The 12,360-nt window shown below is 40.9% G+C and overlaps 1 protein-coding gene across 1 annotated transcript in view; it reads left to right on the top strand.

Annotated features, from left to right (window-relative positions):
- wnk1b (WNK lysine deficient protein kinase 1b) overlaps nucleotides 1–12,360 on the top strand; it is a 79,685-nt gene that overhangs the window by 45,905 nt on the left and 21,420 nt on the right. Inside the window, exons 5-13 of the mRNA XM_070929360.1 lie at nucleotides 1,589–1,677; nucleotides 2,435–2,574; nucleotides 2,725–2,804; nucleotides 3,034–3,172; nucleotides 3,326–3,366; nucleotides 3,608–3,677; nucleotides 4,376–4,599; nucleotides 6,737–7,045; nucleotides 8,718–10,139. Of these exons, the coding sequence (XP_070785461.1) occupies nucleotides 1,589–1,677; nucleotides 2,435–2,574; nucleotides 2,725–2,804; nucleotides 3,034–3,172; nucleotides 3,326–3,366; nucleotides 3,608–3,677; nucleotides 4,376–4,599; nucleotides 6,737–7,045; nucleotides 8,718–10,139 (2,514 nt within the window). The remainder of the gene's footprint in view (nucleotides 1–1,588; nucleotides 1,678–2,434; nucleotides 2,575–2,724; nucleotides 2,805–3,033; nucleotides 3,173–3,325; nucleotides 3,367–3,607; nucleotides 3,678–4,375; nucleotides 4,600–6,736; nucleotides 7,046–8,717; nucleotides 10,140–12,360) is intronic.

Raw genomic sequence — 12,360 nt, 5'->3', positions numbered from 1 at the left:
TCATTTGCTGGCACAAACAGTCAGTCAGTCTTTCTGTCTGTCTGTCTGGCAAGCAGTTAGACTGAAAACTAAATCCAAGACATCAGTCAGTCAGACAGGCCTCTAGTCTATGTGTCTCAGTATTTTCTAGGTAAGTTACTGACCCTTTATTTGACTAATCTAACATGTCCTCTGTCATGTTCTTCCTGCCTTTGTAAACTGTTTTGTGAGTTTTTGTTTCTTCCAATCTGCACTCATCTTTGTGAGTTAGTTTGTGCATTTGATATATTATGTCTGATTTGAGGAAACTGATTTGTGAACAAGTTTTGATCTGTGTTAATGACTTGAATTTCTTGTTGATTATTTTATTATTGGACTTTACAGAACAAGCAATTGATTGCCCAGAGAGTTTGTTGTCTTAGTAGCACTGTAGCATCCTCCATAACGGTGTATGACAGATGGGGAAATGTAGTATTTTCTGGAGCATGTCATTTTCTTTTGCTACCTTTTTATTTATTCAGGATTTAGCTTTGATTCCCTTCTTGCTTGTCTTTGCTCCACTCTCTATTTTGCTCCTCCGTTAACAGTGTTTGAACGAATGGGCTGGTCATTAAGATGCCTTCCTGCGAGCTGTGACTTCTGTTCAGTGTGGGCTTCTGAATGGTGTACCTAAAACTTTAATGGGCCTTCAGAGGATTGTTCTTAGACCTTTTTGGCACTTGCTGCACAAGTAACTATTACTATAACCATTTTCCCCTTGTATCATCAAGCACTTAAACCCTGCATTACATTGTGCTGTATCATGCTGTATTATATATTTTATCTTTTCTTTTTTCTGGATCCAGGCTTTGCAGTGTGGTCTTTTCGTAATATTAGGCCTCAGAAGTGCCTTTTCTTAGTGCCTTCAAAATGGGTCCCTGCTGAGCCATTTTATGGGTGTTATCGATCAAAATGGGCTCCGGTTGTCTTAATAGGCTCTGAACAGCTGTGATTCATTCTTTATTCCTGAGAGGATATCTGGGCTCATGTGGAAATTAACAGTCTCCCTCGCTGTAGGACCTCTGTCTGTCAAATGTTTAACATTGTTATGGCAAAATGCCTTTCCATGGCTCATCAATTTGAATTACAGTATTTCACAGGCAGTAGTTCAGTTTAATTTAATTAATATCAGTTAATCCTGCTGTATATAATAGGGGATTTGGCAGTTAAGTCTTTTGACACTTTCCACTTTGTTTCATATTTCAGACAATTTCCAATATTGCAAGTGTCCTGTTTTCTATTTTCCTGTCCTGAAGAATAATCGTATGGTGCATTTCCTACAGATGCAAAACAAAAACATAAATCTGCTCTCTGGAACAAAGTGGTTTAACATTAAGAGAGGGCACATCTCTCTAATACATTAGTGAGAAAGAACAGTGTGTTTTAGTTTTCCCCAAACTAGCAAGTTTATCTGCCATTTTGTATTAATGTGTGTGTGTGTGTGTGTGTGTGTGTGTGTGTGTGTGTGTGTGTGTGTGTGTGTGTGTGTGTGTGTGTGTGTGTGTGATGAACTGCTTGTCGTTCTCTAAAAGGTTCCTCGTCTTCACTGCTCTTCTTTTTGTGTGTACAGGGAGTGAAGCCTGGGAGTTTTGACAAGGTAGCCATTCCTGAGGTGAAGGAAATTATAGATTGCTGCATCAGAACAAACAAGGATGAGAGGTGAGACACACACACACACACACACACACACACACACACACACACACACACACACAGACTCAAAGCCAAACCTGGGAATTGTTGTTATTTATTGATATCTTTGGATTTTTTGGATGTTATATAGATTCTCTATCATAACTTTGAGATTTATAGACAATATTTGCATTTAATCACAATATCACCACTACGCCTAGTAATGTTCACCCTCTCTCTCTAAATCCTGTTCTGATTCACAGCTTCTTGATCAGAAATAAGAAGGCCTCTGTTCCCTCTCTCTGCCCATGATGTGGGGGTGCCAAAACATTCACCTTCCTGTCTACTGCTTTAGAAGCGTAACCAAAGCTTAACTTTCTCCTTCTCTTGCACTCTCTGTTTTTCTCCATGTCCTCCCTCTCCTTATTATCCACATTCCTCAGTCTCTTGAAGAAGAATAGTCATCTGATTGGTTGTCTGTCATCCAGGAACACTGATAGTTGGACCATTGGTTGTCATTTTTCAATTTTGTTTTTCTTTTTTAAGAAGCATCAGAAGGTCCCAGCCTACTAACTAAATGACACAATGTCATATACATGTGGAAGGCTGTCCCAGGACTAAATGTCAACATGTCCCAACAGATAAATGAAATGCCATGTCCTATTTGCTTATCAGCTGGAGAAGAGCTCACAAGGCATTGCTTGTCTTGAACAAATTGGTATCACATAGTATAAAGAAGCATATCTTCTCTTACATATCTATTTTTTTCCTCTTCTTCTGCTAGGTATGCTATAAAGATCCTGTTGAACCATGCGTTCTTCCAGGAGGACACAGGGGTCAGGGTTGAACTGGCAGAAGAGGATGACGGGGAAATGATTGCCATCAAACTCTGGCTCAGGATAGAAGACGTCAAGAAGCTCAAAGGCAAGACATAATTTAATTTTTTCATCAAATGAAAATGTTCAAAAATGACTATTTAGCTGTTTTATTAGCACTTATTTCCACAATAATTTAATTACTCCCAAGAAAACAGAGGGGCAGCTGCCTGACCAGCCATTTCTAACTTGTTTGCAGGCAAATACAAAGACAACGAAGCCATTGAGTTCTCCTTTGACCTGAACAAGGATGTCCCTGAAGATGTGGCCCAGGAAATGGTATGTATAACACCGGGGAGGAACGGATGAACGGATGGATAGATGGTGGTAAGAGTAGTGGGATAAGGGGATGGATTTAGGCAAGAGAGAATAGACAGAAGGGAAGGATATTGGATAGAAAGAACTGTATGGGAAGAAGAGATGGAAAGGGAGGGACTGATGTATGAAATGATAAATCGAAGGGTTGGAGTTTGTTGAAAAGAGTATCTGTGTGACCTGACTCCCCCAGGTTGAGTCTGGCTATGTTGCTGAGGGTGACCATAAGACCATGGCCAAGGCTATCAAGGACCGGGTTTCTCTGATCCGGAGGAAGAGAGAACAGAGGCAGCTGGTACGAGAGGAACAGGAGAATAGAAAACTGGAGAGTGAACAACAGCTGCAACAACAGCAACAACAGCAACAACAACAACAACAGCAGCAGCAGCAACAACAACAACAACAACAACAACAACAGCAGCAGCAACAACAACAACAACAACATCAACAACAACATCAACAACAACTACTACTACAACAACAACAACAACAACAACAAGAGACACTCAAACCTTCACACACACAGGTTTGTTGAACAATAGTTTAATGTTTGTAAGATCAAAAAGTTTGTTAGTGAATCAGCTTTTAAGTATATTTGTAACTTTCATTGGTTGGAACAACAGACTGATCAGGAGTAAATAAGGATGTTTTTATAGTTTGTTGTTTGCATACCCAATTATTTATTTATGTTCAGTGCCATTTCCACCTGGCAGTCAGTCAGTTGTCACCTTTTCTTTAGCTCCCAGCTTGTGTTTGTTTGTCAGCAGGCAGAGGCAGAGGAGACTGAAGTGGAGCAACAGCAGCTTCACTATCAACAGACCGGCATCTCACACACATGTAAGACAAACTACAAAAAGTAGATACAGTCGATATTGTCACATTCTGCACCGTTTCTATTTTCCTGCTCTAAAATATGTATTCATACTTTAATTACATCTTAGATTATTGCCATGGTATGCTTATGTTTGATTCATAAAAACCCTACCCACATAAAGGTCCCAACTTCTCTAAATACATGTGACACATTACCGCATATATCTAACAAAACATAAACTGGGTAGACACCCATCATCATCATCATGAGCCAAGAGGGTTATTCCAGTATCACATTGTCAGTGTCTTCCTGTAAACCAGAGGCAGCCATTGTTGAGTTACCTTTCAAATAGAGCACACAATTTACAGCCATCCCATTGTACACTGAAAGCGCACTGTAACTATTAATTCTTCCTTCCTGTAATTGTATGTCAGTGAAGTTGGTCATTAGTTGTCATGCCCTTTATAAACAGCTCGTGTGCTCCCCTGTGGACCATCCATTTTTTTCAAAACAGCAGAAATGTTATTTATATATATATATATATATATATATATGGAGTGCAAAGAAAGATGTGAAAGTATGTTTTTGTAAATAATTACCTGATCGTAAGCTTGTATTCTGGTCTTGACTTTAAGATGTCGTTTATTAGACTGTAGTAGAATAAGAAGATATCTGATCTGATCTCTTAACACGTCTCTTCCTGTCTCTCTCTCTCTCTCAGCTGAAGGAGGTTTAGACAGCGGCCAGGGTTCTTCAGTTTTCTCCTCAGACTCCCCCCACCTGGGTCAGCTGACCATGTCGTACAGCTGCCCCCCCTCCACCCAGCCACCTTCCCAGCCCCAAACCCCCTACCCTTCCAACCAGCCCCCTTCCCAACCCCAAACCCCCTACCCCACTGCTACCCCGCAGCAGCACCCAGGCTACGCCCAGCCGCCGCAGCCAATGGTGAGTGGCGATGTCATCCAAATTAGACAATTACGCATGTGTAGATTTTCCTAGGTCATGTTTATCACATCTGTGAGCGGCGCTGTGCTCACAGGTGTGCTGAAAGTGACTCGTCAGTTTGAAGTGAGCACTGCGCTGTGTTTTGGAGTGGGAGTGAGTTGGAACAATGTTTGCAGTGTTTGTGAGTTGGCTGGGAGTTGAGGGTGTTGAACTAAATACACAAGAGCGTGTCGTTGATGGGTTTTTATTTTGGAGATGATCAACTCTGACCTGAAGAAGAGGAGTACGAGAAGGTATTTAATTTCTTCTTGCCCACTGAGGCTGCAACTCAAAGCGTTGCGCAGAGAGAAAGCAACTAATTTACCAAACACAACTCAATGTGTTTGTCAGCCAGTTAAGTAGCCAGTCTATTCTCAGCCAGTTAGTTGGCCAGCAGACCAGTAACCCTGGTAGTCAGTAAACCATTAACCATTCATTTTGTGTTGTATTTCATCTTAGAAGTCTGCAGGTCACTCTCTCTTCAGCCTGCCAGATGTATTCATCCCTCTTCCTCTCAATCCTGCCATTTTACCAGTCAGTTACCTCTTTCTTTCTCCTTCCCTCAACCCTCCTCCTTCTGTATGTTAAAATCCATATTTTGTCGTTTATTCAGTCACTATTCTTTTTGTTATTATTGGTATGTCGTATATTACTTTGTTTTCATATTTTAAAACTTTTTTTATACATTGATATTTGGGCATATTTGCTTGCAAACACATCAACCCAGCTCAGTATTTTGGGGATTTTACTATATTTGAAGATTTGAAGACACCTTAGATATTGCATAAAGCTTTTTCTGAAACTGCTTTAGGTTTCTAGAACAAAATTATGTTGTTTAAATATGCAAGATCAAGCTTTCTTTTCTTATTAGAGATATATTTGAAGATGAAACTCCACACATTGTTTATTCACATTACATGACATTCATTTGGCGTGCAAGCAAGTTACAATAAGTGCATTCGAAGTATGCTAATTTTGTTTATTTTCCTGGCTATTCGCTCATATTGACTACTGATGTATTGTATCTTCACAATGTTGACTGAGCATGGAGTCTACTTCTCTCTTATGGCCCAGGATTTGTATTTAGCTTCCTTCATTCACACAGGGAATGTTTGCTGAGCATACTTGCTGTTTTAACCATAATCCTCAATTGTTGACCTTTTAGCAGCCTTACGGCAGCAGTCAGATTCTTTGCTTGAGGGCACCTTATAAGTGCTTACTAATAGGGAGGCGAGCATTTCTTGTTTAATTTCCCACGCTGGACTTTTCCATCTGCTGACCTTTTTGCTACAAATGTTGTTGTCTGACTTCCAATTTACCAGCAACTACACTGACTGATTATACAATTTTCCACTGGCTGATCATTCAGTTTGTAGGCTGATTGATTGAATAATTTAATGATAGTTTGGGCTTATTTTTAGGTCCGTCTTTGAAGTAATATAACATTTCTCAATAGGCTTATTTTCTCGTCAAAGGTCACTTACTGACAGACTGAATTATCTTATTAAGTAACTACTTAATTGAATATCTTGAATAATCATTCTCACCTTTTATGTAATATTGGGATTTTTTGTTTTAAATTAAGTTTTTTCCATTTCTTTTGTCATTGTTCTGTTTCAGTCTTTCTTTTGTCTTAATGGCATTTGTTCATGAGTTAATTTATATTTTGTCTTAATGGCATTTGTTCATGAGTTAATTTATATTTTGTCTTTATGGCATTTGTTCATGAGTTAATTTATATTTCTTTCTGATGTGATCTTCCCTTTACAGATTGAGTTTTTCTCTAAATCCATTAATAATTTAGGAGCTGCAATCTTGCTTGTTTATTTATTACGTTCTAATTATGGAAATAATTTTAAGTATTATTTTAAAATGTAAAACTAATTTAAATGTCACTATTTATTTCGTAACTTTTTTCATCATATAATTGATTTTGTTTTGTGTATTCTTTACTTGATCTTAAAAATTCATACGTGTGTCCTGTGGTTGTGTCTGAATTTGTTTTCTATGTTTAATTTTTTTTTGTGTGTTTTAATTTCTTTGTGTTTGTTTTTCATGTTGGTCCCACCCTCTTCCATCACCCCTCCCCGGCCTACAGCCTGCGTTGCGCCGTCGTCGAAGTCGTAGCATGTCTGTTTGCGTCCCCCCCTCCTCCTACTCCTTTTCCCATGCTCTTCCTCCCCTGGCTGTTCGTCCAAAGCAGCCCTCCACCCCTCCTCCAGACCTGTCCTCCTCATCCTCCTACACCACCACCACCTCCCCCTGCATGCCTCTCACAGCTGAGAGGGACACGTTCGCTGGGCGCCTTTCCAAAGCCCTGGAAACAGTCTTACCCCTTCACCCTGCCTCCTCTCTGCCCAGGGCCAGGCAGCGGAGGGCCAGCCTGCCTGCTCTGTTCTCCACCCCTGTAGGTTCACAATCTTAATCCCCCAGGGGCCACAGTGGTGGTGAGAACCAGAGAGGGAGGGAGGGAGAGAGAGAGAGAATGAGGGATATGGGCCACACAGGTGTCTGAAAGTAGATAAAACTGCTTAAACGTGTATTTACAGAAGAGTGCCCACTGTCATTGGGTATAGAAACCCGAAGTCAATGTGCTGTACAAATACTAGTAATTTGTTCTGCAGGACACAGCGAATGAAAGGATTGTTCATGAAACAGCTTGTATTACTCATGCTGATGCAGCACAGTTTTTTTGTCACAGGTTTGTACAACTAGGTAGAGCCAAACGAAAAATTTAATTTATGCGCTAATTAATTGAAAGTGCAAGATGAGAACAGGCTTTCCCAGCCTCCTTTACTGAATATTGATATGGTATACAGTATCTGTCCTCTTCATAGTCAACATATTGATAAAGTCAACTATAATGAGAGCTGACTATGTAGCAAGGTGGTTTAAACAATGTAGGCTGAGACAACGCTGTACGTTGGCTTGAAATATCTTTGTACAATGATGTAGAAAAATGCTACATCTGTATTCTAAATTTAAGGCATTTTAAGTGGCACCTTTATGAGTAAGTAGATTAGTACAACCTCAAAGTTTTTTTTCAGACACTGCTGTGAGTCATTCTACCTATCCACCCGTGTTTAACTCTCTCTTTCTCCCTCTGTTAGACCACTACGTGTTCATGATACAGATTGACTGGCTTGAGCTTTAACTTTGCTCTATGATAAAAGTGTCTAATATCATGTGCATCTGCCATCAGGAAAACTGCTCAGATGACAGCCAGAGTTATTTAAGTGGTTTAAAGGTGTTTTTGGGGCATTGTTTGCCCTTATTAGACAGCTGCCAGTAGAGAGATGAAAGGAAGCGAGGGGATAGAGAGATGGTGAATGTAATGCAACTTAGGTTGTGGCTCATAGTTGACACCCTAAACCCAAGGCCACTTTACAAGCGAAAACAACATGGTAAACACCAAGCTTGTATGGTGTTTTTAGGGGGCAACATTGGTATTTGCCAGTGAAAAACCCATCCCTGAACAAAACACAAGTTAATGTGCAAACACGGACTGCAACCAACTTTTTTTGTCGTAAGATTTACACGTTATCTATAGGTCATTGTGTTTTAAACCCATGTACATTTTCATATAGCTCAGTGTTTTTCACATACTCTTTATAACTTAATTTGAATTTGCTTAGATACTTAGTTAGAAGGTCATCATTTTGCAGAGGGATGTTCTGTCATAAAGGACGGTTTTCCTGAGTGCAGATTCATTGGGATATTATTGAGCTTAGAGCCAACATTTGGCCTTTCTTCTCTTTGTATTTACTACCCCACTGTGTACTTCTTGTCTGTTGGTTGTCTGCTTGTCTTTGTGCTGTACCAGTCTGTCACTTGGTCTGCCTGTTTTACTGTTCACTTCATCTCATTCCTTTTTACAGCTGTTAGGTAAATTCTGTCCTATCTTAACCACATATTCTCTCTCCACACTAGTAACAAAATATGTCCCTTTTTTCTCTTGGTATTGTCTTGAAATGATGCTCTTTAATACACTATTTTCTCCATTTCATGTGGGCCTTTGCTGTGGTTCATTGTCATTCTCTGAGTCTCATTCTTAAATCCATTGTATCTCATTGTCGCAGCAGCATTCAATACCGCATCACTACAGTGGAGGATCAGGAGGAGGAGGAGCTGGAGGGAGCATCCCCCTCCCAGACCCCACTACTATTTTCTTCCCCTCCATCCCTGAGCGCCCCATTTCCTTCTCGCCTCCTCCCACTGGGCCTCCTAAGGCCTACAACACCCAGAGACGCAAGAGCACATCCATTCTCGAGGCGCATACCCGACACTTCCAGCCTGCCTACCCTCGCTATGGGAGCAGCCTGCATCCCTTTTCTGGGATGGAGGGAGTTGAGACACCCTCTCTCTTCATGGTAAATCCCGGTTTTGCAGCAGCTGCTCAAAGACTTGGTGTTGGGGAGCCACTGCATCTCCCAGGACAATCTGACCCAAGTATGTACGGCTATAAAGACATGAGAGCAGAGCATGAGGAAGCAGTGAGGAGATTAAGTCTAAATCAAGCTGCCTTATTGGACCATTATGAAGCAATGGCATATGGTGGATACCCAATGACTGCACACCAGCTTGGCCACTTGAGTTTCCATCAGCAGAGGCAAGCAGCAGCTGCAGCTGCTAGTTTGGGTTTTGATCCTGTTCCTCCACCTCAACCAGGGTTCTTGCACCCACACATCATGCAAAGAATGAGTGCACATAGCCCAATCCCTTCACCCTTACCTCCCATGAGTGTGTCCACTGGTGTCTCTTCTTCATCGTCTGATGGATGCTATCCTCCACCACAGCATGCTTCCCCTTCTGCTTTCCCTATTTCTGCACCTCCAGTAATGACTGACGCCCCACCATCAACTGGAAGTGTGTTTGAGTTCCATTTAGCTGCAGCCGCCGCTGCAGCTGCTGCTGGAGACCCAAGCCTCCTGGCATCCAGACTTTACCGAGCCCGAAGGAGTTCCATGGACCTCCCTCTAGAGGACAACACTGGAACTGGATCAGGTGGTTCAGGCACGTACAGCCGTCTCCAGCCAGTGACAGAAGAGCTGTACTCATATGTCAGTCCCGAGCTCCCCTTACCTCCAGGAAGTCTCCTTCTTCACCACATAGGTTTAACTACAAAAGACAGAAGCCCAGAACCGTCTAGTGACTCTATGGCCTCCTCTGATGCCGGGGAGTTCCAGTCACCTCCTCCCCCACCTCTCCTCCCTTCATTCGACCCCTCAGCTGCTCAGTCCATCCCTCACTCATCCTCCGCTGCGCTCTACGATTCATCCGGCGGAGTGTTTCCCATAGATCCCCAGGGACATCCACCCTCCATGCAGACCTTTCTCCCTCCCACTCCATCCTCTGAGCTCCCGCTCGGGGGAGCTTCATCAACTCAGCTGGAGTCTCTGATCCAGAGTGCCTGGGCCCGGCATGGAGGGGTGATACCAGCCCAACCCGATATGACATACCATGAGTCTTTGCTGGCCATGCAGGCCGCTAACCCCACTCTGGTACTGAGTTTAGACCTTAAAAACACCCCTAGACCTCTGGGTCAGTTACTAGTTAAAATTACACAAGTTGCTTTTTTAGCAAAGATCCACAACCAGCTGTTGATATATGGTAATTTGAAATATCTATTCTATTCTAGTTTGACTGCAAATTGTCAACATCTCATATATTGAGAATTTTATATATATTCCCATAGACCTCTAAAATTGTGAAGACAATCAATACATTGATTTTTCACGATCTTTTCACGATGCCTGTAATTAACACAAAACGTTTCGTTTAGAGTAGAGAAAGAGAAAATAGTTTAATCCATTAAGTAATGTGAATCCTTCTATGAAAAGCAGCTGAATTAACAGTAATTTGACCCAGAGGCCATACCAATCCCTGTTTTGTTTTTTTTATCCTACCAACCCAGGAGCCCCAGCTGATGCTTACTTGTCATCATGTAGTCTTTGGTTTTGATTTTAATCTCCTCAACTACAGAGTGAATCTCATTGTCTGCCTTCAAAATGTCGGACATTGTTTATTCCCTGACAATGTTTGCTTATAGAAGAAGAATGTTAGTCAGGGGCGTAGTTTTAGTCGGCACTACCTCAGTAAGGATTTATGGATGAGGGCACAACCCAAAGCACATCTGGGTACAACCAAGACCAGAAACATTGGATTTCACATCCAACATTAGTCAGTATTTTTTATGCAATAATAATTATTTTAAAAGCAACATTCAGAAGGTATTCTTTGAGACAAACTCTGGTGTACAAGCTTTATATGCAAACAGTCGAAGCCCCCTTCCTTTCTGTGTTCATGTTGTGTATTTGATTTGTTTGTCAATATCAGTAAGTAATATTTTGTCTGTATGTTCATATATGAATGTATATGAGAAATGTGTGTTTGGGGGAGTATACTGTATGTATGGTATACTTTAATTTTTGCTCGCACAAATCCAAAGTCCATTCTAAGACAGCATTTGCTACCTCGAATGGTGAGCGTCGTATATGTAAAAACTTTCCTACAACATATTTTCTTGACACCTGCACATCAAATAGGATATAATGAATCCAAGAATAAAGCTGAGAGACTTTGTTGATTTGTACGGACAAACACACAGAAACATACAACAAAACCAAGGGGGCTTAGACAAACAGCAATGTAACCATGCAGGTAGACATTTCATTTGTGTATTTTCTTTACGTTTTGTGTTGTAATTGCTAAAGATCTTGGCTTTAAGTCAGTTCTTTATTATAGCATTTTGTGTTTCTTGCCTAGACTAGAAATCCACCTCCTACACAAGGTTCAAAGGTCACAGTTCAAATTCATTAAACCCTTAGATTGCTGATATTATCAGTGTCACCTTTACTTTCTTCATTGTTTACTTTGAACCACTAATGCCTTTCTCCTCATTTCTTCAATCTTTGTTATCTGTCATTATTTTCTTTCATGTCATTTGTCTTAAGTTTTCTATCTTTCTATACATTTTATTTATTAGATATCTGTGCTGTGAAATTCTTTATTATGTTTATGTGACCGACTATGATGTTAGAGAAAGGTAGGTAGCAACATAGTTGTGTAAGCTCCCACCACACGCTGTGAGGGTGGGCTTCATGAGTTGTGAGCAGCCCTCTAAGGGTTCAGTCAGTAGAACGGTCGTACTTGTCTGTATGCTGCTGTCCTGTAGTGCTGTGGCTTCTTTGAAGAATACAGGAATGAAATACAGTTTTAGCTTGATGCTCACTAGAAATCTACCAGGATCAAAAGTCAAATATGCGAATAATTCCACTTTACCTTGAATGGGAATAGAAAGAAAACCTGCAACATTTCAAACCAATCAGACTTACTTTGAGGACTCATTTGAAAATCATTATCAGGGTTATTTAGAGCACAACAAAAGTGGGGTTTAGGAAGGGCAATACAGTGTGAGGATGACATTTCCCCACAGTATGTTTGACATATTCTCTAATGAGACACTTTTTGAACGTAACTGCAGTTTCAAACTTTTAGTTTTACTTTAATACCACCTTCAGGAACATGGAGAGTAAAGTTGGCCACCATAATCATGACTCAAATACAATCAAAAGAAGATTCCTGTGTTGTGCTGTGAAAACAGCTGTGAAAATTTATTAATTCAGTTTGGTGTTTGGTGTCAGTATTCCAGCTTCTACTCTGTGCTTCATTGACTTATTGTCACTACCAATCACTTAGGGTCTGACCTGCATGTAAAAGAAA

Source organism: Enoplosus armatus, chromosome 22, assembly GCF_043641665.1.
Source record: "Enoplosus armatus isolate fEnoArm2 chromosome 22, fEnoArm2.hap1, whole genome shotgun sequence".
Lineage (NCBI taxonomy): Eukaryota > Metazoa > Chordata > Actinopteri > Centrarchiformes > Enoplosidae > Enoplosus > Enoplosus armatus.
The sequence above is the reverse complement of the archived record's forward strand: the minus strand, read 5'-3'. Positions and strand labels throughout refer to the sequence as shown.